Source organism: Diachasmimorpha longicaudata, chromosome 15 (assembly GCF_034640455.1).
Source record: "Diachasmimorpha longicaudata isolate KC_UGA_2023 chromosome 15, iyDiaLong2, whole genome shotgun sequence".
NCBI lineage: Eukaryota > Metazoa > Arthropoda > Insecta > Hymenoptera > Braconidae > Diachasmimorpha > Diachasmimorpha longicaudata.
The window spans coordinates 4,110,119-4,134,537 of NC_087239.1; the positions used below are offsets into that span (position 1 = coordinate 4,110,119).

The window sequence follows — 24,419 nt, forward strand, 5'->3', positions numbered from 1 at the left end:
ATTTTTATCAGTTAATTAAATTAATTAACTAAATTTCCAGAAAATAATTTCCCGAATAAAATCAATATATTCTTTACCCAATGTGTCAATAGTTCAGCAAAGCAGCCAGTGGTAAATATCTTGCCATAGCATGCCAAGGGGGTGCACCAGGAGGCGCGTCGCACTCACCCCGCGTCGTATCCAACTGTCTGCTGTAACTAACAGAAGACAAAACGCAAAAGAACATCACGCAGACGAAGCTGGCCCTTCATCTTCGTGATAAACAACGGAAAAAAACGTGAACAGTGAGTTTCAACGATTGCGGTGGGGTGGGCGGGAGGGGGGAGGGGTAGGGGGTGAAGTGGATTGTGTTAATAATATTAATAAAGGACACGAAAGTGACAAGGGTGTAACGACAGATGAGCACGAGCGATGGCGTGCCACTGTCGGGTCCCGATATTGGTAACGGGGCCCGTCCCACCAGTGACACTGGTTATACCGATGGTCAGCAGACAGGTGGACAGACACAGGATGGCATTGGTTCATCGAAAGCTGCAACAGCAGCAGCATCCACAGCAGCACCCAAGAGACCGCCCAGGAGGGGTGCTAAACCCACCCCTGATCGGCCGGTACGGGCCCTTTTCTGTATGGGCCTTAAAAATCCACTTAGGAAAATGTGCATCGACGTCGTTGAGTGGAAGTATCCTTTTTTAATTTTTAGGATTTTGGGGGGATGTGAGGACATTTTGCAAATATTGTAGTTTCTATCTTGAAGGGTATGAGCTACGGAGGGTAGTTCTCATGTGTGTACCTTCCCTCGTGGTGGAGGAGGGGAGTGTTCAGCCCATGACATGTTTTTTCATGATCAGTTGGTCAATTAAAAAAACTGGGGGACAGTTTAGCAAATGGAGGTCATTTGGTGTCCTCTGACCCTATTGATGTGGGTTTTTATGGATCTCCAAACCCTCTCGGCATTTCCTGGTAGAACTGCCTGGAGATCTACCCAACCTTCTGGCTTGGTCGTACTGGATAGTAGGTCCAGTGGTCAGCCAGGACAGGCTGGTGAGTGATGGTTCCTTGATCCATGTGCTGATGTTCCTCAAGGTATCTCCAATGTACACTTTTCTGCATGAGCAGGGGATCTGGAAGGCTCCTGGTGGGGTCAGAGGTGGTGTTGGGTCCTTCTTACTTGCCAGCAGCTGGCTGATGTCCTTGGGAGGCTTGGAGATCGTTCGAATGTTACGTTTGCGACGACTTCCTCAATCAGATTTTTTTCATTTCACTCGGAATTTATGGGGAATTGTGGTGGCATAAATAGAGCGATAATCAATATTGGAAAATTAGAGTGATCCCAGGAATAATTTCCCTGAAGAAATTACGTCTGGATTAAAGTTATCGTCAAAGAAATCAATCAAACGTGAAAACCGATGCTCATGTTATATAAATGGTGAGGCACTCAGACGTATTCATCAAACAGAATGTTGAAATGAAACGTAAAATATCTTGACGTACCCTTACATCCACTGTTCAATAGTGTTTTGAAAACTTGATACCCTAGAAACTTCGACATTCGATACTTGCAATGGCCTGATTCTCCCAGACCAATTGAAAAGTGAAATCCAATGAAATGCGTAACACAATGAATTTCTCTGACATTGCTGGGCACAATAGATTCATCGTTGTACCAATTCTATTGATTGTACCACGTATTCTTGTTTCTCAACAGTTGAATTGAATGAATTTTCTTTCACTTGAATTAATCAGACCTTTTGAGTGGCTCATTCTCCTGACAATTTTAGCCAATTGCGTCGCCCTGGGAGTGTACACACCCTATCCCTGTAGCGACTCTAATCAAACAAATATGTATTTGGTAAGAAAACATTTTATTTATAAATAAAATACCTGGAAGAAATTCAAATAGAGAACATTTTTTTTCTGGTAAAATCGATTGGATTTGAGTGTCTGGTGAATATTCATTTCTTCAGTATTAATAATAATTTTATATTAACTCTTGATTGATGATGTTTTTGAAGCTTCTTAGTAGTTTTTTTACAACTTTTTGCTCCTTCACTTGCAACATTGAAGCGAGGACTTTTATAAAATTTAAATTGCGAAATTTTTATGGTAAAATGAGTCAAGTGGAGTCATCGGTGGGGTTTTTGGGGGATATCTCTGGATCTAAGGGAGATAGCGGAATTTTGTTTATGACATTTGTTAAAGTACTCAATTTGTTCCATAAAAAAGGTAATAATAAAAAATTGTCTATCTCTTCTAGATTTTGAGATATGTATGAAAAAATGATCAAGAGTCAAAAATGACTTCTTTTGGTTTACGACTTAGACTTCACTACGGAGTCGCTGGGAACCTAAGTTGTAGTATAAGATGGAAGTTTAATACTTTTTTGTAGTTTTTGTTTATTTAACATTTCTTGGGGTGAATTAATTTCGGGAGAATTCCCGTAAAAACACCAGGGAAACCCAATCAAAAATGAATTTTTTTCGGAGCTTCACGAATGTCTATTCGAGATTTATTAGAACTCTTGTTAGTATCATAGGAAAGTGTCTATTAGATATTAGAATAACAATTAATCTGTCACTTATGAATTAATCTAATTAATTCACCTTTAATTTACCTTTTTTACTTCATTTTTCTTGACTTGTTAAATGAATCAAGTAGTAAAACATTAAATATCTCAGACGAGGATTTTTCTTGAATCAATTTTAACCAAATAAAATGAAGACAAGTTTTTTAAGTTTGTTGCACATGCGTCACGTTATTTGTTATTAAAAAATTGCACTCGAACCACAAGAACAAATTTCAATAAAAATCCAGTTAAGGTCCAATCAAATTACTCATTAAAATTCTTTATTAAAGACCTACTAGAATTACATTTAATTTCTCAGGAAAATCCTATGTCTTTGTTACATAATTCACCAAACATTCAAGACAATATAACAATTTTTAATATGAAAAATAAATAAATAATATTCTCTCCACTGAAAAATTCTGTGTTTTAAATTTCATTTTTACGCAGTTTACGAACTGAAAACTCTTAATTAATGAATTGTCAATTAAAATCCAGAAAAAAATATGTTTTCTATTGGAATAAAAATTAACAATAAACGTTCCTATAAAATTTTGCCTGTCAGGGAAATTACAAACATAAATTTTTATATTTAAAAAAATTTCTCCACAGGAAAAAATTGAATACGTATTCCTCGTCATATTCACCGTGGAATGCGTGATGAAAATAATAGCTTACGGTTTCGTAGCTCATCAAGGAGCCTATCTCCGAAATGGTTGGAATATGTTGGATTTTACAATTGTTGTAATAGGAATGATCAGTACAATACTGACAATACTTATGAAAGAGGGCTTCGATGTAAAAGCCCTGAGGGCATTTCGTGTACTACGACCACTCCGGCTGGTTTCCGGTGTACCGAGTCTACAAGTAGTACTGAATTCCATCCTCAAGGCAATGGTACCATTGCTGCACATTGCATTACTAGTACTGTTTGTTATCATCATTTACGCCATTATAGGATTAGAATTATTCTCGGGAAAAATGCACAAAACGTGTAGAAATAATAAAACTGGTGAGTAAAGAGATTATTTTATATTGTTAACAATTTTTACTGAACATTCATTGAATATAAAAACAGATCTATTGAATTGAATGATTGAATCTCTATTGAATGATTCAAATTAATTTTTATTCATCACAAAAATAATATTTATTTCATATGAAAAGACAGAGAAATAATTGAATAATATTTTTTAATCTGAAAATCATCTAGATTCCCATTCCATTAAAATATGTCCAGGAAAAACTTGTGACAACTGTGACAGAATATTCCATAAATTGAAGATCTGAAATGGAGAAAATGTCCTTAACGGAGACTGTGTCCTTTTCAAGGTGAAATTATGGAGGAGCCACATCCCTGTGGTCCGAATGGTTTCCAATGCAACACACTAGGAAGTCAATACGTCTGCAGTAGGCAGTACTGGGAGGGTCCGAACTTTGGAATAACAAACTTCGATAATTTTGGACTGGCGATGCTGACTGTCTTCCAGTGCATAACACTAGAAGGATGGACCGACGTTCTCTACGATATTGAAGACGCCATGGGGAGCACCTGGCAGTGGATATACTTCGTGTCCATGGTCATTCTCGGTGCATTTTTCGTGATGAACCTGATTCTCGGTGTGTTGTCCGGAGAGTTCTCCAAGGAGAGGGATAAGGCGAAGAAAAGGGGTGAGTTTTAATGATGAAAAGTAATTTATGCTGGAGCAGAGTAGTCTGAATCTCCAACTTTCTCAAGGTTTTCGATCCTTCGGTGATCCTTCCAGAGAGGTCTAGATGATCTTTGGCAGACAATATTTTTTTTACACTCAATAACAATAATTTTAACTGTTCAGGGGAGTTTCAACAGTTGAGGGAGAAACAGCAGATCGATGAAGATCTCCGAGGATATCTGGACTGGATAACTCAGGCTGAGGACATTGAAACCGAGCACGACGAGCCCAGGATGCAGAGCAGAAAGTCAAAGCAGCAGAATGAAATGGAGAGCACAGACAGGCTCGAGGGGGATGATGAGGGTGCACGTCAGGAGTCGGTGTGGGTGAAAAATCGTAAAACTTGGGCTGATCTGAACAAACACATGAGAAAGGGATGCCGAAGGGCGGTTAAATCACAAGTTTTTTACTGGCTGATCATCGTTCTAGTGTTTCTCAATACAGCTGTACTTGCTACTGAGCATTTTCGTCAGCCAGATTGGCTCGATTGGTTTCAAGAGTACACTAATATGTTTTTCGTTGCTCTGTTCACCATGGAGATGACATTGAAAATGTACAGTTTGGGATTTCAAGGATATTTTCTATCGTTATTCAATCGGTTTGATTGCTTCGTTGTCATCGGTTCAATCAGTGAAATGATACTCACGAATACTGAAGTCATGCCACCACTTGGGGTATCTGTACTTCGGTGTGTCAGGCTGCTCAGGGTCTTCAAGGTCACCAAGTACTGGAGATCGCTGTCGAATTTGGTGGCATCGTTGCTTAACTCGATACAATCGATTGCCTCGTTGCTGCTGCTTCTGTTTCTTTTCATCGTCATTTTTGCACTGTTGGGGATGCAGGTAGGGTTCATTTCTTTAAAACGATAATTAAAAGTATTTAAATACCCGAGAGGGTGATTACACCCTTTTGAGGCAATATATCAAATGATAAAATCAGTAGATAATTTAATTAAAAATTTCTTGAGGATTTTGTAGATTTTGTTCTCTGAATGTCCCATCATAAGTCAAATTTTTCTTTCAAATGTTTCCACCCAATTTTCTTTCAAGGTCATCCTTCAAGTTCTCCAGTGATGTCTTCCACGTGTGATAAAAAATTATGTTTTCAGGTCTTCGGGGGAAAATTCAACTTCGACGATCTTCAGGACAAACCACGAAGCAATTTCGACAGCTTCTGGCAAAGTTTGTTGACAGTATTTCAGATACTGACGGGCGAGGACTGGAATGCAGTTATGTACGTGGGTATTCGGGCCTATGGAGGTGTTGCCAGTCATGGAATACTTGCTTGTGTTTACTTCATCATTCTTTTCATCTGTGGAAACTGTATCCTCTTTTCCTCAATTTATTTTGTTTGTAGTTAAGTCGTAAAATTGGGGCTTTGAGGAGTCGATTTCCAAAAGTTATTCCTAATAAAATTTCTTCACATAAATTTTCCTCAGCAAAATACAAAACTAGACATTCTGCTGAACGTCTTCTTGGCCATTGCTGTTGACAATCTAGCTGATGCTGATCAGCTGACAGCTGTCGAGAAAGAAGAAGAGAATGACAAGTCCCACAGTGGTTCACCACCTCGCGATGAATTGAGTGGTGAAGAGTGTGTTCACGATGACGAAGACGTTGGTGATATCACCAGTGGTGAGGAGGATCCGGGAACTGATGTTGAACAATACGAGAACGATGGAGATGATTACGAGGGACAAGACACTGAGGGCTCCAAAGATGGACACGAGGATGGTGGGCATAAAGTCAGAATTAATGTTGAATCTGATGACGATGGTTACGAACATTTTGCACCAGATGAAGGGGAAGACGATTACGATCACATGGAGATGGATGAGATTGAGGGGGGACCGGAAGTCGTATCGGCGAGACCCAGAAGAATGTCTGAGTACAATATGGCGACTGAGAAGCCACCGATACCCGAGGGATCGGCCTTCTTCTTGTTCTCCAAGACCAATAGATTTCGAGTTTTTTGTCATTGGTGCTGTAATCACAGTTACTTTGGCAACTTTATTCTCGCCTGCATTATGATTTCTTCGGCCATGTTGGCTGCTGAGGATCCTCTCAATGCTGCATCCGAACGGAATATTGTAAGATGAAGGGGATCTAGTCCTTTTTGGGGTTTAATTTCTTGGTTTTTGGGAATATCCAAGTGGAATGTTTCTTACAATTTTGATGCGTTCTGGAAGTTCGATAGGACATGACGTAAACAAATATCGATTATTTTCATAACTAGATTTTTTTAATTAAATTCTCATTACTAAAGGAATGTGAATATAATTTATTTATATGATTATTATTATTATTATTTATTTATTTGTATGAATATGATTTATTTTTTTTTTAGTGACACAGCTATCTGTCTTTCAGACAGGAAAAATAAATTATTTTAAAAAATCTAGTCCTCTCCGAAATAGCTCCCCAATCAATATCCAGAATATATAATTGCGATAATTGATTGAGGGGGGGAATAGAAATTTTCGTTGGTCCACTTGGATATTCAGTCCTCAAACCGCAGCATCTCATTTACCCCCAATGCCTTCCAGATATTGAATTATTTCGATTATTTCTTCACAACTGTGTTCACCATCGAAATTTGTTTAAAAATGGTATCATACGGATTTGTACTGCACGACGGTGCATTCTGTCGTTCGGCCTTCAATCTTCTGGATCTCCTAGTTGTCTGCGTCTCGTTGATATCCATAGCATGGAGGTGAGTAATACTATACGTATTTTTGGAAGAGTAATTTTCGGTTTTTCGAATTTGAGGAAGGGCCAATGCAAATCCCCAGACGAGAATAAAATTCCCATACGAGAGGGATTTAAAACTGTTGATTTTCCTATAAGACAGTCTTATGGTGTGGTTTAATTTTTTTGCAACAGAAATTATAATTAAATTCAGGAAAAATTATGATTCCAAATGTAATTAAATTTTCTAAAAATTTCCTGCAGTTTTACATCATTTTTTAATTTATTAGGGGGAGAGCCATGTTAAGCATAAAATAACTTTCAATTAAATCAACAGGATGACAGAAGTTGAATGAAACGAGTTAGAATAGGATCAACGATGAAAGTTCCAGGATATGAACGAAGTGTATTATCATGACATTTGAATTTCAGATCCAGTGCAATTTCCTTCGTTAAAATTCTACGTGTGCTACGTGTGCTCAGACCACTGCGTGCCATCAACCGAGCTAAGGGCCTTAAGGTATGAATATTATACTTGAAAAACTTGTCCATGGACAATGCCAATTCATTGGAATAATAATATCATGAAATCGAGTGTAAAGATATTTTGTACTGCCATCAGAGCTGCTGAGTTTAATTTTACACCAGTCAAATTAGCCAAGTAAACTTTTCTATTCTAGAGTTTAATCGTACATAATAGAATGATAATATTGCCAGATGGGTTAGTTGGGTACTGAGGGGAATAGGTCAAGGGTCAATATGAGGAAAATATAAGGTAGAAAGAGAGTAACTTGATAGAATAGTTCAGCGGCGAAGTGGTAGAACGAGATGAGTCGATTTTACTTGAAGATTTATTTTTTTATTAAAGTTGTTGCTGTGTAAAATATTTAATGAACTTTTTTTTTGTTCAAATTTTTATGTTAAATAGTGCAGAAAAGGAGCTCTAAAATTATCATTTTTTGGTTGAAATTGTCCGTTCTGAACTTGAGATAGGAATTTTCGAAATTTGGGAAACTTTTCATGAGTTTAAATGGAGCATTCACTGATTAGAATTTTTGAAAAATGAACCGCTCTATAGTTTTCAAAATAAAAATTATTTGGAGCAGAATCCGCATTAGTTAAAACAGCAGGAGAAAATTAAATCGATTGAACGTTCGCTTTTGGTGGAATAATTGGAGTAATTTCATAAATTTAGATAATGAAAAATAATGACAGCGCATGTACTTTTTATTATCATTTATTATTTATTTATTCTCTTCGATTCAGACTCAATAATTCAACATCTCATTTTATTCTACCCCTTCTCTACTGAATATCACAACTAATATTGATAAATTAGCACGTAGTCCAATGCGTCATCGTAGCAGTAAAGACTATCGGAAACATAGTCCTCGTCACCAGCCTCCTGCAGTTCGTCTTCGCCGTTATCGGCGTCCAACTCTTCAAGGTAGGCCGTAAAGGCATCACCAGACCATCCGCGTATATTATTTTTATCTCTTAATTTTCATGTGTTATATTTTTATTCAACACTCTAATAATTACCATCACCCCCAGAACTCTCTCATCCCCCGCCCTTTTGTTTTCACTATCCAATTTTCTACTATTTACTATGAGTGTTTCTGTTAATGCACCCCCTCTGATCCTTAATCCCTGTCGATTATTATTTTTTTACGTTCTTTGATTTACGATTTAATTTTTTGTATGAAGACGTATCTCTCCCAATGCACCTTTCGGCTTTCCAATTTTATTGATCACCTTGAGATGTTTTTGTTTGATTTTGGTGGAAGGATATCACGCGCATTTCAATACTGCATGCATATCCCATAGTTTATCGTTGCAGTGGTGTGTTTCGCTACATTAACATTACAGATGTACGATAAAATTTCATGGAAAAATTATGGGGATTTGGTAGATAATTCGGTTCTATTCAAATTGAATTTTCTTTTTTTTTTCTTTTTTTTTATATGATATTGATCGATTGGGTAGCGAAGGGACGAAGGGAAATGAGTTGACTCATCTTTGAGTCGCGTTTTCGATTAATATTTCCGAATCTAAGGGAGATAGCGGTATTTTTGTAATGACATTTGTTGTAGTACTCGATCCGCTCTACAGAAAAGGTTCTTATCAAATTTCGCTATCTCCTATACATTCCAAGATATTCATCGAAAACTGATCGGAGTCGGACCGAACGTCTGGTTTTACTACTTCGTTCCTAAATTTCGTGGTTTGTCTGCGTTTTTTTACGAAAATCTTTGATAAAAAATATTTTGTAGACTTTAATGAGTCAATAGACTTGGATTCTTATGTATTATCTATTGTAATTAGATATTTTCAAGGGCTGCGTAATTTTTTTCATGAAGAAATTACAAAAATATATTTTTTTTTTGTTTTATCAAATTCGTCCAAATTTCTCAAAATTTTTAATTTATTTGGTTGATTTTATCAATGAACAACAAAACGAAGAATTGATGGATTCTTATTAAACAATGTGTCAATCAACAAATTCATTTAGAAAGATGATATTCTATTTGTATTTTTCCATAAAATAATTTTAAAATTATAAAATTATCCATCAAATTCCCTCCATTTATCCATGAAACTTCATTCGTTTGTGATAAAATATTGTTTTTTGATTATCGGATTAATGTGGCAGTGCTGAACGAAATTCTCCGACTATTTTCAATACTCTGTCTTGCGTAGCTAAGTGATAAAATAGGATAATGTGCCGACAGGTGCATTGCCGAGGGTATAACCGGTAAATAATAACAAAAAAAGGCTAGACGAATTGGATGGATGGCGAGGGCTCGATCCGAAGGAGCTTTATGACTGCTCTTAAGTGATTAAAATTCAATTAATCCGATTAATTAAATTCGTAACATTGGAATTATCTGTACCCCCATTTTTTTATCTCACAAAATAAATTCCCAGTACCTTTACAGCCCAACCCCTTACTCAACTAACTCACAAGTACGAGCAAATTATGCAGTGCCCCCCATACATTAATGACTAATTATGTTCCTGTTCAACAACAATCGTCTCTTTTTTTTGTTTGTTCCACCTACCTGTGTCTGCCTACTCCGTGTACCAACTTGACAAACTCAACTTCCTGCTGTACCTCGCCCTGCTCGATAAAAAAAAATAAATAAATCCCAACGTAAATCTTGCGATTTAATTAAAATCATCGGCAATGTGGAAATAATGAACGATGAAATATCAAAGTATGTAGTCAAGTGTGTTATTGTCGCCATTAAAACAATCGGCAATATTATGTTGGTTACCTATCTCCTACAGTTCATGTTCGCTGTTATCGGGGTACAGCTGTTTAAGGTAAAACATATCAGCACGTACAACAATTAGATTTTTTTTTAAAGTCGTTGTAGTGTAAATATGTGGAGTATTTTAGTTTGAAAGCATGTGGCACTTGTAAATAGTCTTTTTGCGAGGGGGAGGGGGTTCGGTGGGATGGAATTGAGTGGAATGGAGGGTTGAAGAAGTTGAATGTCTGGGGATTTTTAATGAAATTTAAAAAATGTGTCGATATTTTTTTAATTAATATTCCTTTCTGTGCAGAAAAATCTCGAGAAAATATAGATCGACTGAATCGATTGAAAATCCTGGTCGATAAACCTTAATCGAGGGTACAATCGATTTGTGTTGAATAATCTTGAACTTCGTTGTCGAATTTTTTTAAACAAAATGTCGAATCGGATTTTTGAGGAATTTTCTAATCTGGTAATTTTTTTTTTCAGTAATAATATGATTTAATTTGATTATAATTAATTCTCGAGCATCTGTAGTATCATATTTTTTATTATTTAATTGGAAAAGTAAAAATTCTCTGCGTAAAAAATATTAAAATTATGGTTTTTCGAGAGTCAATTCCACGATCGATTCTATCCCACTCGACTATTTCTCAACAGAAATATATCGATGAATTACCGAGTCTTGCAGCTAGCTTCCAAGTAAAACTAGACTTATCAATGTGTAAATATATACCATATATTATGTCATATTTCCTAATTAATTAGGATTTTTTAGCACACGGAGAAAAAAGTTGGTGAAAAATATCCTAACAAATCCACCCACAATCAGTAAATTCACTAAAAATGGCGACAAATTTAAAATTCTAATGACTTTCCCATCAACCCCAAGAGATAAGACAATAGAAACTCAATGTTTTCCACTTAAAAATTCCAATCACATGTTTAATATACAATATATGATATCATATGTATTGTAAATTCCTTCACATCTATTTAACAATTAAATTATTTTAAACCATTACCCATTCATTAATAAATTACCTTTCCGAACAATAAACATCCCCGAGCTTTTCCATATAATTTTCCACCACCTTTTGTCTCTGTGTAATAAAAATCACCATATTAATAAGTGTTATGAAACAATATGTATTCCTTTGATGTCCGCAGATGCATGAATTTATGGTACAACCAAGAGAATGCGAATACGTCGAAAGGGGGAAAATTTCGTGTGACAACGACACCCTCTGGAATTAATTAAAGAGTTTATTATCAATAGCTTTGTCTGTCAATTGAATATTTATTTCCTCATATTTAAATATTTAAAAAATATTGATCTTGTGATTAATCGACACACATTTATCGGATCCGTTCGCACCATCACATCTTAAATCGCGTTTAGTATCGAATTATTGTGATACGACGATTTTTTTTTTTTATAAACAGTTAACTAGTGTACGAAACATTAAGGAATGCTTCATATCAATGAATTTCGTTTTGCACGCGCATTAATTTTTAATAATCTAATGGTTTCCCATTTTTCACATTTCAAGCACGAGTGCACTCGACGCTTTAAGGGAACGCGAAAATTTAGTATTTTTTTTTTTATGTTCGCGTAATGGTTTGCAGTTCCATGTCTTGCAATATTCTTTTGCCAAGTTAAATTGTGTTATTATGATGGTATTTACGATGTTGTATTCATCGCAGGGAAAATTCTTCTCGTGTAATGACGAATCTAAGATTACGGAAGCTGACTGCCAGTGAGTTTTTACGACGAAATAAATTATTTCAGTGGAAAACTTTTGTGTTTTTTTTTTTTCAAGAAATTGCGGGGCACTTGAATCGGAGGTCTATAAACATTCTTGGGCATTAATCTTTGTTTTTATTGGCGTGTTTTGCGACGTGAAATAATGAAAAGCTGCGGTGAATCATTGAGGAGAGGAAATTAGTGGAGAAAAGATTAAATTTACTAAAAAATTGTGTTGCAGATTTATTACCTTTTTGAATAATTTGATTAAAATGTTTAACAGCTAATATTTAGTTAAATGTTTCAATAGAATGAATCAAGAATTAATGAAAAGTTTAGTGTAAAGACGACAGTATTTTCTGACAAATTCACTAGATTTTTTTATTCGTTTTTTTTTATGGAACAAGATTTTAATTCACGAAATTAATGCCCCAGAATTTTCACAAAGAAACTGAATAGTTTATATAAAAATATTAAAAATGAATGACATTCCAGTAAAAATTGGAGTAATAACAGTAAATAGAATTTTTCCAATCCATTTTTCATCAAATTTCTATAAAAAAACGCTGGAGTTTTCTGTTTATATTTTCTCTCTAGTTAAATCATCGATACGTCAGTTAAACAATTTGTTTTTAATTTTTAGTGGCACCTATTTGGTTTACGAAGAGGGTAACATCAACCGGCCAGTCACAAAAGAAAGATTGTGGACGCGAAATCGTTTTCATTTTGATGATGTGGCAAAAGCCATGTTGACATTATTTACAGTATCAACATTCGAGGGTTGGCCATCGTAAGTAATGAACTGATAAAATAATAATTATAACGATCAGTAAAAAAATATGACGGTGATGTACCACTTGAGGAGTAAAAAAAAATTGTCACTCGAATTTAACACATTTTCAACCAAAAATCTCATTTTTTGTTTGTTTGGATAAATTATCGATTGAATTGATCCAAAAAAATTCTACGTTTTTGCGTTTTGTTGTTGTTTAATAGCTAACGAACTTCCATGATGGTGCGATTATTTTTATGTATTTTTTCTACAGTTTTCTGAACATTTTTAAAGATTTTGGAACAGTCTAGACATCACGTAATGACGAAATGCAAAAATATCACCATTTTTGGGGGGAAAAATGGGAATTTTGGCGGAAAAGGGGTAGAACCCCCTCAGATATCATGAACTTCTCCCTTCGATTGATTCCCAATAAATTTTCAGGCTCCTATACGTCTCAATCGATTCGAATCGTGAAAACTACGGACCAATCCATAACTTTCGTCCAATCGTCGCAGCCTACTACATAATATACATAATTATTATAGCATTTTTCATGGTAAACATATTCGTCGGTTTCGTTATTGTAACGTTTCAAAACGAGGGGGAACAGGAGTACAAAAATTGTGGATTGGAAAAAAACGAGGTGAGTTCCAAAGGTTTTTTCAAAGCCCAACAATTTACCGAAAAATCGCATCACTCGAATCAATGAGCAATAAATTTTTTCTAGCGTAACTGCATTGAATTTGCACTGAAAGCCAAACCTGTACGTCGATATATACCAAAACATCGAATTCAGTACAAGGTCTGGTGGTTTGTCACCTCTCAACCATTTGAGTACACAATTTTTACTCTCATCATCATCAACACCATCACACTTGCTATGAAGTTCTACAATCAGCCGGATCCATATACCCACGCCCTCGACGTACTCAATATGATATTTACAGCGGTATTCGCACTTGAGTTTGTCTTCAAACTCGCTGCATTTCGATTTAAAGTGAGTGGAAAATTATAAAAATTTAATATATTTTTTAAGCCTCGTAATTTTCAAATTTAAATTTTTCATATTTTTTCTTTTGCCTGAAATGCTTCTGCTACTTAGCAGAAACATTGTAAAAATTGTGTGCTACTTAGCAGGAACATTTAACAAAGACTGTCACGTGACGATAATCGTAATCCAATTTTTTCACATTTTTAATTAATTAATTAAAATTATTATCCCCCCAGAACTACTTCGGAGATGCCTGGAACGTATTCGACTTCATCATAGTACTCGGAAGTTTCATCGATATCGTGTACTCCGAAGTAAAAGTAAGTACCATCATTATCTCTAATGAGTTATCACAAAGAGCACCGGGTCAGACCCAAACTGTACATAAGTAATAATTTTTTTTTTCCACGTAGCGAAAGTACCTATCATACCGCAGATTACAATGTTTAATTTAATTTTTATATTTCTTTATGCGTCACATTTATTTCCTTTCTAGGCACGACAGCATGTGAAGGCGGGAGGTAGCCTCCCCACCACCGATGAAAGTGTATGTAATGCGATAGAAAAGAAAAATGTATGCGTGAATTTTGCGTGTATGTACTGGCGCATATGTCATCCCCCAATGAAGATAATTCCACCCCTCGTGATGAGCTTCCATCCAACCCTCACAACCCCTCAAATCGCACGTATCGTCGTATATACTTGTTTATTTATTATTTATATTTACGCTCATATGTGTATTTGTTCGGAGAAAGTTCACTTTCTTGACATTAACGTTGTGTGTCTTATCCAGAGCTGGGGACATTTTTTGGAAATAATGGGGAAATAAATTTGGGGGTGACAGCCCTTGGGGGAGAGCCCCCTGTGAGAAATTCCATATTTTGGATTTTTCTTGTCATAATTTACGACGAAGTGGGATAAACATTATGGACGACGGAAAACCTTTTATTTATTTTCTTTTAATTGATGAGGAGAATATTTTGGTATTTAAGTTGAGGGGTTGGATCGTCTCAAATTGTTCTCGATTATTTATTTATTTCGAGTATAAATACAGTAGCGGAAAAATAAAACAGTATTTTTCTTGATCAGACGAATTCGGTAGAATTTTTTGTTATTTTCATAAATTTTTCATTTATTTTAGGGCAGTTCTGATGATAAATCTCCCCTAGATTCCCAAATATTTATAAAAAACTCGTCAGTACTCAAAAGCGACTCATCTCCCGTCAAATCCGTATTCCAAAATTTCTATAAAAAATATCTGAACATAAAAGTTTATGTAAATCAAAAGAATTCCACGAATAATTTTCAGAAAGCAGTTTTTAACCAGCAATTTTCAATTAAAAAATGCACAAATCAATTCCTCACGCCTGACCTCCAACTAAAAAAACTGTTATAAATTTTTAAACCTGAAATTTAAATATTCCTCCGCTCTGGTCTCATCCCTAGTGCAACTCAATGTAGTACCCGCCCTAGATTTTAGTTATGGATCTATGTTAATTATGATTTTTGTTTATTTTTAGTTGTAGTTTTGCATGTGGCTGTGCCACAAACCCCTGTGTCCTCCCAATCCTCAATAATCTGCAACGAAAATTGGAGATCATTGTTCACTCTGCGGGCAATTATCCAAGAATATGTTCCCATTGTTCAATAATTAATTTTTTTCTTCACAGCCCGGTTCGAACATCATCTCCATCAACTTCTTCCGGCTGTTTCGAGTCATGAGACTCGTTAAACTCCTCAGTCGTGGCGAGGGCATACGAACATTACTCTGGACATTCATCAAGTCCTTTCAGGCACTGCCATACGTCGCTTTACTCATCGTCATGTTGTTTTTTATTTATGCTGTAATTGGAATGCAAGTGTTTGGAAAAATTGCACTAGATAACGAAACAGCAATCTACAGAAATAACAATTTTCAAACGTTCCCTCAGGCGGTTTTGATATTGTTTAGATCAGCTACAGGTAAAGTCCAAATAAATTATCAATATTTGTGAATGGGATGAATGAAAAATATATTAAAATCATTTTACCTATAAAATTCTTTTCAAATTGTTGTCTTAGAAGAGGTCAAGAATAAGTTAATTATTAAGAGAATTTTTATACTAAAATTATTTAAGAAAATATTGACACGTCAACTTATCTCGTTTTACCACTTTGCTACTGAATTAATGAACATGAAAATTGCCTGATTGCAGCCAGAAAATGAAAATAAATTATTTAACATTTAATATTTTGTTTTTACAGGTGAATCATGGCAGAATATCATGTTGGACTGTTCGTATCGTCCTGGTGAAGTGAAATGCGACGTAAAATCAGACGATGCGAGCAAGGAAAGCTGTGGCAATGACATCGCATTTCCCTATTTCATATCATTCTACGTTCTCTGTTCATTTCTCATCATTAATTTATTCGTCGCCGTAATCATGGACAATTTCGATTACTTAACCCGCGATTGGTCGATCCTGGGACCACACCATTTGGACGAATTTATTCGATTGTGGTCTGAGTACGATCCTGATGCTAAAGGGAGGATAAAACATCTGGATGTTGTGACTCTGCTTCGAAAAATATCACCACCCCTGGGCTTCGGTAAATTGTGTCCACACAGGGTGGCTTGCAAGAGACTAGTGTCCATGAACATGCCCTTGAATAGTGATGGAACAGTTTTATTTAACGCTACTCTGTTCGCGGTTGTGAGAACATCATTGGGAATTAAGACAGAGGGAAATATTGATGATGCCAATGCCCAACTCAGGGCGGTTATAAAGAAAATATGGAAGAGGACCAGTCCAAAATTACTGGATCAGGTCGTACCACCACCTGGAGTGGACGATGAAGTGACTGTCGGCAAGTTCTACGCGACTTTCTTGATTCAGGATTATTTTCGAAGATTCAAGAAGAGAAAGGAACAGGAGATGAAGGAGGGGGATAAGGATTGTCATAATACTGTCACTCTTCAGGCTGGACTCAGGACTCTTCACGAGGCTGGACCAGAACTTAAACGAGCTATCTCTGGAAATCTTGAGGAACTGCTGGATGACAATCCTGAACCGATGCACAGGGTAATTACAATCAGACTTGGTGGAGAAATTGGAGAAATCGTGGGATCTTTCATCGATTTTTTGCATTAATTTTGGTTGTTTATCAATTACTTCCAGCGAAATCATTCACTGTTCGGGAGTGTCTGGTCCAGTATGCGAAGAGGTCACCACAGTTTCCGGGCAAAGTCGCTGAAAACTCCTGCCAATCCAGCCCCAAAAATTTCACCCTCAAACTCCATAGACTTCCTCCCCTATGCCTCCCTTCATAGACACGGTGCAGTTGACAACCAAATTACCGCGAGATCACATCAAGTTGTGCCAAATGTAACAGGGTATGTAATTTATAATTTAAATTAATTTTTCTCGGGCTTATTTTTCAAAATAAGTCCTGTTGAAGTACTTCCCACTCCTTCCCTTTAATTTTGGATTTTTCTGGATCACTTTTATTGACAAAACCAGAAGAAAAATCCAGTGGACGTAGAAAATTACTATCAAGAAATTTTCACAGGAAAAGTTATGTAGAAAACTGAAATTTCCGTCACTTTTTTGCAATATAATTTCTATAAAATATTTTTTTAAAAACGAAAGGGAAATTATAAAACTTTTTGAAAATATTCTGCGTAAGGAATGGTCAGTTGCACTTTAAACGAATTACGTTATTAATTAAATATAAATATAAATATATTATTGTGTACAATTCCCAGGGTGACTGGCAGCACTCCCGTCAATCAGATGGGCGTCGAGGAGAACATTCCCATGCGCCCATTGGCGATGTTCGCCAACACCAATTCGGGAATGCAACCAGCGAACTATCAGAATCCCTACAAAGTATTGGAGTAAGTCCCCCAAAAAAAGCATTAGAATGATCATGTTCACGTGACGGGTTGACTAGTGCACGGAAATTAGTATCGGTGCATCCGAAATTCTCCAGACATTCAACAACAATTTCAGAACAAATATTCATATCTGTGTAGTTTCAACCTTTACTAGTCATTTTATTATTCTTTCATCCCGTTATATAGACATTCCTTTCACGGAGAGACTTGAGACAGGATAACAGCACTTTTTCTGGGAAATTCCGGAATTTTACAAAATTTTCCTTAGTTATTGAATATTTAAGACACCGGAGATAACAAAATATTGATAATCCAGAGGATTATGTTGATATCATTTGATTTAAAATGCTGATTTTATTGTAAATAATCTACTGAATTATCACTTGAAAAATATTAGATTTAATGTGCCTTAAAATTCTTCCTTCAATTCACTACTAATTTTATAAAAACAAAATCTATCGAATGCTTCATCGATCTCGTCAAATAATCGATCGAAGTTCAATCAAAATTTAATTTTTAAACCGAGTGACGAGGGTCAACAGACGTCATGACTTTCTCTCTCGATTTTTCATATCAGAGTTATCAAAAGGAGGAACACAGCGAATAATTTCTCTACAAAAAAAACTCCCTGATCTTTTTCTAGACTTTTCAATATGTTAAATCCATAAATTTATAATAATTACCTGCTTATTCCCAGAAATTAAATTTTCCCCAGGGAAGATCCCTCAACAATCCGCTAATTTCCCCAAAATTTCCCAGACAAAGTGCTGTTAGATCACTTCAATATCTCCCAGCGTTACCGTCCGCTTTATTTCGATCGTCGTTCCACTGCTTCTGTTTTACTGTCGTAAATTTCAGTGGCCCAGATGGCAGTAACTATCTCCATCCAGGCAATGAGTACGGTAAGAATTGTTGTATCATAAATACATAAATCATCCCCTTTACTTTACCGCTTAAACCTAGTGACATTGCGATGCTTAATCGCATGAGCCTAATTATAATAATTTACCTCCCCCATGCACGTTACCACCTGCATCTGACATCTCAGTGTTCCACAACTCTAGGTATCGTAAACTCGTTCCAACTATTCGGTAATAATGAAACTATTGAGAAGTTCCAGAGAAGATAAAAATAAATACAAATTGTCATTCTCGTTATCGGTATCAACTGAAAAAAACAAAAAATTCATATCCCCGTTTTTGTCACCCCTATCGGCGCATATTGTGTGCAGTCTCGAGGATGGAATTGAACAGCAGTTGACACCACCAACCCCACCACCAAGAAGGAATCTACCCTCAACAGGTGCTGCTATAACATTTGCAACAGGCACCAGTGGTAATGCTGAATCGAGTAGTGCAACGACAAGTCGTACACCCTCACCAACTCTAAGTCCATCACCATCATTTGCATCATCATCGAACGAAGGGGCTCATTATTACGCATATGCAACCCGTGGATGCTGTCCGGATACCCCCGGCTGGAAGCAACAGCATGGTACGATAAATTCCGATAAACCAGTTGGTCCATAAAAAAAAAAAGACCCTCAAACCATAAAAAAAAATCTCTTCATTATGATTACGTTCTTCTGATTTTCATTCGGATGAAATTTTTTAATGCACGACATGCACTTTATTGGAGATTTATCATTTTCATTTCGTACATTATTTATTTAAAATAACTTCCACCCGAAGTGTCTCCTCCGGTCGATGTCAAAGCAAATGCTTGAAAAATTGGAAATGATATTTAAACCATAAACATTAAAATCGACGAGGATTTTGTCAGTCTGTGTTGTCTGTCTGTCTATATTGGTGCCTCAGCCCCTGCCGATGGAAATGAAGATAATCCTAATGACATTGATAAGGGAATAACATCGAACGAGACTAATACACGAGTTGTACAGCGTAAAAGGAGTAAGCAGGGCTCATCAAAGAGATCCTCAAAACGATCATCGAATCGATCAAAGGGCTCGTCAAAGCGCTCAAGCAAACACAGGGAGGGCTCCACTGACGGTAAATATTCATCAGTGAGATCACGAAAGTCTCACAAGAGTGATGATGATGATGATACCAAAGCCAAAGATTGTTCACATCGAGAGAGAAGTATTGCCAATGGACTCAAATTAGCCCAAACACAGGCCATCGCTGTTGCTGGCTTCTTCGCTGATGTTGATGCACGTCAATGGAGAGTTTGCGAATCCTGTTTGTCACATCGGGCCTCATTTCACGGCAGAGGTGATGATAGTCGGATAGAAAGAAAAAAAAATATCAAATGTATTGAGTCAATCGCGATGGGAGAGATATGTCAATTGAAGTTTGCTCGATGCATGCACTATCTGAGCTTTTGTACACACTTACCCAATTAACAATGCTTTGCAAGGCACGCGTTTTTTTTTTTATTATACAGAATCACAAAGTATCACACTTTATTGGCAGTTTAGAATGTTCATCTGGTGTACTCGAGCGGGGGTGGATTTTTTTAATGAGAGTTTGGGGTGGGTGAGGTCGTGCTGGAGTACATTGGAGATGAGGCAGCTTTTTCGGGGAATGACATTGCTAATTGGAGATGATGATGTTCAACAGTTTCGTGGGCCGGTGAGAGCAATGGAGGCGTAGGCTCGGAGAGGTTGTCCCACAGCTTGCCCGGCAGTCCGTCTGATAGGAAGCCCAATTTCGAGGTCATTGGAAGTGCAGAGAGTTTGGTGGGACGGGTGAGTTGGATTTGCGGGGGGGGGGGGGGGGATAAGGCTGAAGATTTTATTTTTGGGTGCAGAAGGTTGATGGAGAGGGGAATGTGAAGTATTGAAGATTTTTTTTGCATTTTTTTGGATGAAATGGAGGTGGAAAAATAATTTTCTGGTGTCTCTTCATGAAAAGTTACTCCTCGTCTAGAAGAGACTGTCTTTGTGGTCTGGGAGAGCTATTTCCACTTGACCTTCATGAATTTTTACCTTATAGAATAGTAGAAATTGACCTATAGTAATTAATACCAGACAACTGTTGTTAAAATTACTATTCACTCAAGTAATTAAGAAAAATTCATCAGGAAAGTTCAAAAATGTATTCCTCAAGAACCACAACTTTAAACAATTGGAAAAAATCAACAGAATTAACCCACCAATTCCCTAGATGTCCTCATTAAATTTTGAAAATTCTAAGTAAAAATTATATTTAAAATTTTTTTTTCACATTTTTTTTTTAATTATCAATTTGATCTCTCTTATCAATGGGTGTCAATCACAACAGGTACTAGCTGAACAAGGATTAGGTAAATACTGTGACCAAGATTTTGTCCGTTACACATCTCGAGAGATGCAGGAGGCCCTTGACATGACCCGCGAAGAGATGGACCGTGCGGCCCATCAGTTACTGTTACGTGAGCGTCGGGGCCAGCCATTGACCTTTCAACTACAACAGAGTATGGATCAGCATTGGAATCCGAGACCTCAGGGCCCAAGGGAAGTAGCTTACGAGCAACTGCGGGAACAAATGCCCTCATTAGAGCAGCCACAATTATCCCTCCAGCCTCAGCCACAGCAGCAACAACAACAGCAGATGTATCGTGAGCAGCCGCCTTCTTAGCGGCTAAGAATTCACCAGGTAATGCTTGAACCACTCATTAGCAACGAATTCATATTACTCATCGGTTTTATTTCGAAATGCGTATTTTAAAGTTCGTCAGCGATTGGGAATTAAAAATTGAAATATGAGGGATAAGACAATTCGGTTTCTCATTCACATTAAATTTTTTTTCGAATTAATTTCGAATTAACAATTGGTTACTGATTATAAATTTCGAATGGGAATTGGGTAATCAAAGCGTAATACGTCTTTTGAACTACAAGATGTCAAATTTTTTTGTTTAGATTTTTGAAAATTGGGTCGATTTGTTTTTCAATTAAAAAGAAAATTATCGATTATTATTTTGAGGGTTTCGTTATTTTGTTGAAAGTTAATTTTTTAAAAACTTTTCTTTACTTTTTTTCAATTTCAAAAGACAAAAAATGAAAGATAATCCACTTTGTCATCAAAAATTCCCGAAGAAAAGAAATTTTTCGTTTCATTACTTAATGTGACTTGATTGGAAAAGCCCATTAATTGCGAAAATAATATTGATGCAATTGTTATGGAATTTCCATCGCAAAGTCCTCACATTTCAATTTTTCTATTTTTTATGCTCGTGAATTCTTGCAAAACATCTCCGATTCTTTCACTTCCACATCAGATGAAGTATTTCCAGAGAATCATTAGTAATTCGCATTATTCTCTAGTTAGACCCAAAGTTGCATTCTAAAATTATTTATCCACTGAATGTGAAAGAAGTGCTGGTGATGTGTAATAAAAGGCAAACAAAAAAAATCGGAATGAAAAATAAACCATAAAAAAAATTTGAAATTATTAAATCAGCTATTTCCAAAGAATCATTGAATCTCTCTATCGTCACTTTCACCTATAACTGTGAATTTTAATAAAGAACTAATCTTATTGTTGAGAAGTACCGTGACTATCCATTTGTCTGGACAAATAACTAACTGTCATTAAATTTTAAAAAGATAGTTTACATCGAGGTAAATGACGATACTCAAGGAATGAATGAAAAGTTATGAAGTTATATTGTTATACAGTCCTGTTTCACAAGTTGTAATCGTCGTCATCATTTCTAGTATTCAGAAGGGGGGGTAATTATAATCATCGATAACATGGAGTGTGCGAGTGAATGAGCATGTCCGTACGAAATAATTCTATCGGAAAATTGGGGGAATTCTATCGAGAAATCATTTGGATTTTTATCGAACATTATTCTTCGATTTTTTTCAAAAAATCCGAAAAAAAACTAATATTGTTTTTTAGTAATTAAATATCAGATTACACCGGTCCCTGGGTCCCATCCTCGGATAATAAAACCGCAGATTACACCATTTTCCAATATTATCGGGAAAAAAACAGAAAGATCAATAAAAATGCAATTGAACGTTTAAATTAATTCGCTAGATTTTCCAATGAAATTATTTCGTACGTGAAATACCAGAGGAATATATAAATTCATAAATACAATATATAAAACTATATATACATAACAAGTGCCTAAGTATTTAATAATAATTAATTTCGGACCAGAGAATACCTTTTATCAACTTAGAGACAAACAAAAATATGTTAATCATTGAGTTTTGAATAATACGTTGTTCTTTCGATTGTATACGCATCTGCATTCGACTGGTAAATGAAATAAAATCAGCTCTCATGGTGTTAAATGCGTTACTCATTAAATTTGGGAGTTAGTGATTGTGAAAAACTATGAAAATTAGGTAATTAAAACAAAATAATGAAGGGGGGAGGATAGAAGAAATATGAATCACGAATGAACTATTATACAATAAGTAAATAACAATTTTATCGTGTAAAACTCGCTTTTCGACGTTGTCCTTATTGTATTTACCAACTGTCTTTGTCTAAATATCTTTTTTGTACTTAAAAGAAATTGTAAATGAGGGATTTACTGATGTTAAAACATGATATTGAGGGATTAATGATTCAGTAGTGAAGTGGGTAAGGGGATTGCGTCCCAATGAAGATCAATCAGTCAAAAAAAAATAGTAGAAACCAATCAAAAATAATTCAGAGTAATTTCATTTCAATTTTCTCTGTGAAAATTCCTTTAACTTTCCCTTTCTTCCCGAAAATCATTTTACACAACTGAGTCACTTGATTTTTCTCCTCAATATTTCCATTCACGTTATCAGAAACACCCACTCCACTACTGAATTGATATCGTTAATTTTTTTTGTAGATCCCACGCCGTTTATAGAATTTTACTGTGATTAAAAATAATAAAAATAACAAGATAAAAAAACTACAGGGGCTACGGAGTTTACAATTAAAAAAGAAGAATTTACTCTCGTATTTTTATCGAACTGACAATTGTTACGTCTATTGGATTTTAGTTCGCCCCCCTATTGAATATACTCATTGTTTAGTATCAAAAAATCAATTGCGACCAAATACTTTGCACAAAAATATAAATATTGAGTGAAGTGTTTTTTATTATGCAACCAATATGTCATTTACTGAGTGCCTGATTTTATAAGTGGCTTTGCCATCGTAAGTCGAGCTAAGCACTATTCATTCGAAAATTAAACTCTTGGTTCAGCTTTGTGTTGGAGTATATCAGTAAATAAATTATATAAATACAAATCCATCGAAAAAAAAAAACATTGGAGAATTAGATTGAGGCACGTTGTAGGAGAAGTTTAGAAGAATAAATATGAAAGCGTATTAGGAAAATGTGGAGTTGATGAAGAATGATGACATTACAACGGACTTTATTTGAACATATTTTTCCGAGTGCCGTTAATGTGAAAATAAATTTATTTGTTGAATATTATTGTGTGTAAATATATACACTTGTATTACGAGTTATTCACAGAGAAAGAGAGAGAGAGCGAGAGAGAACGATAATCCTTGAAAATTAATAAAATTGATACGTGAAAATTAAGGAGATATTGATGATTCGAATTGATAACAATGTAGATAGGAAATTTGCACGATTCTGTTGGTGAAGTAATTTTAAAAAATACAAAAAAATTCTAAACACTGTTTCATCCTCATTAAATCGTGTATTGGACTTTGTTTAATTTTAATGATATATTGTAATCGTTTATAATTGATTTATATAAACAGAAGGTCCGGGTGGGACTTCTATGTATGGAGAACAAAAGAAATTGTAAATAAATTATGAAAATTGAGATGTTTTATGTTCATTGATCTTCAGACAAATCTCTATAATTATTTTTTTATCTCATCTAGAGGA

The 24,419-nt window shown here is 35.6% G+C and overlaps 1 protein-coding gene across 10 annotated transcripts; it reads left to right on the forward strand.

Annotated features, from left to right (window-relative positions):
• Positions 1 to 315: 315 nt before the first annotated feature.
• Positions 316 to 24,354, forward strand: LOC135169759 (muscle calcium channel subunit alpha-1). Of its 10 annotated transcripts, XM_064135042.1 has the most exons (25): positions 316 to 679; positions 1,744 to 1,849; positions 3,176 to 3,575; positions 3,896 to 4,234; positions 4,399 to 5,117; positions 5,384 to 5,597; positions 5,730 to 6,008; positions 6,072 to 6,364; positions 6,821 to 6,987; positions 7,395 to 7,482; positions 8,302 to 8,409; positions 11,930 to 11,982; positions 12,613 to 12,759; positions 13,186 to 13,387; positions 13,472 to 13,741; positions 13,972 to 14,055; positions 14,232 to 14,282; positions 15,406 to 15,697; positions 15,980 to 16,797; positions 16,894 to 17,108; positions 17,481 to 17,612; positions 18,844 to 19,106; positions 19,430 to 19,843; positions 20,192 to 20,319; positions 20,855 to 24,354. In XM_064135042.1, the coding sequence occupies exons 1-25, from the start codon at positions 399 to 401 to the stop codon at positions 21,188 to 21,190; spliced, it is 6,399 nt and encodes a 2,132-aa protein (XP_063991112.1). In that variant the 5' UTR covers positions 316 to 398; the 3' UTR covers positions 21,191 to 24,354. The 10 variants fall into 10 exon arrangements, 9 of the variants coding, with proteins under 9 accessions (XP_063991112.1, XP_063991108.1, XP_063991109.1 ...); XM_064135038.1 differs by having other exon boundaries at positions 5,730 to 6,364; XM_064135039.1 differs by lacking the exon at positions 8,302 to 8,409 and adding an exon at positions 10,182 to 10,289 and having other exon boundaries at positions 5,730 to 6,364.
• Positions 24,355 to 24,419: the final 65 nt, after the last annotated feature.

Excerpts from the sequence above, each read along its gene's own strand:
- LOC135169759 (XM_064135038.1), top strand. The coding sequence starts at position 399 with ATGAGCACGAGCGATGGCGTGCCACTGTCGGGTCCCGATATTGGTAAC. Across the intron at positions 11,983-12,612 it reads ATTACGGAAGCTGACTGCCA|TGGCACCTATTTGGTTTACG; the intron begins GTGAGTTTTTAC and ends TTTAATTTTTAG. Across the intron at positions 19,844-20,191 it reads GGCCTCATTTCACGGCAGAG|TTTCGTGGGCCGGTGAGAGC; the intron begins GTGATGATAGTC and ends GATGTTCAACAG.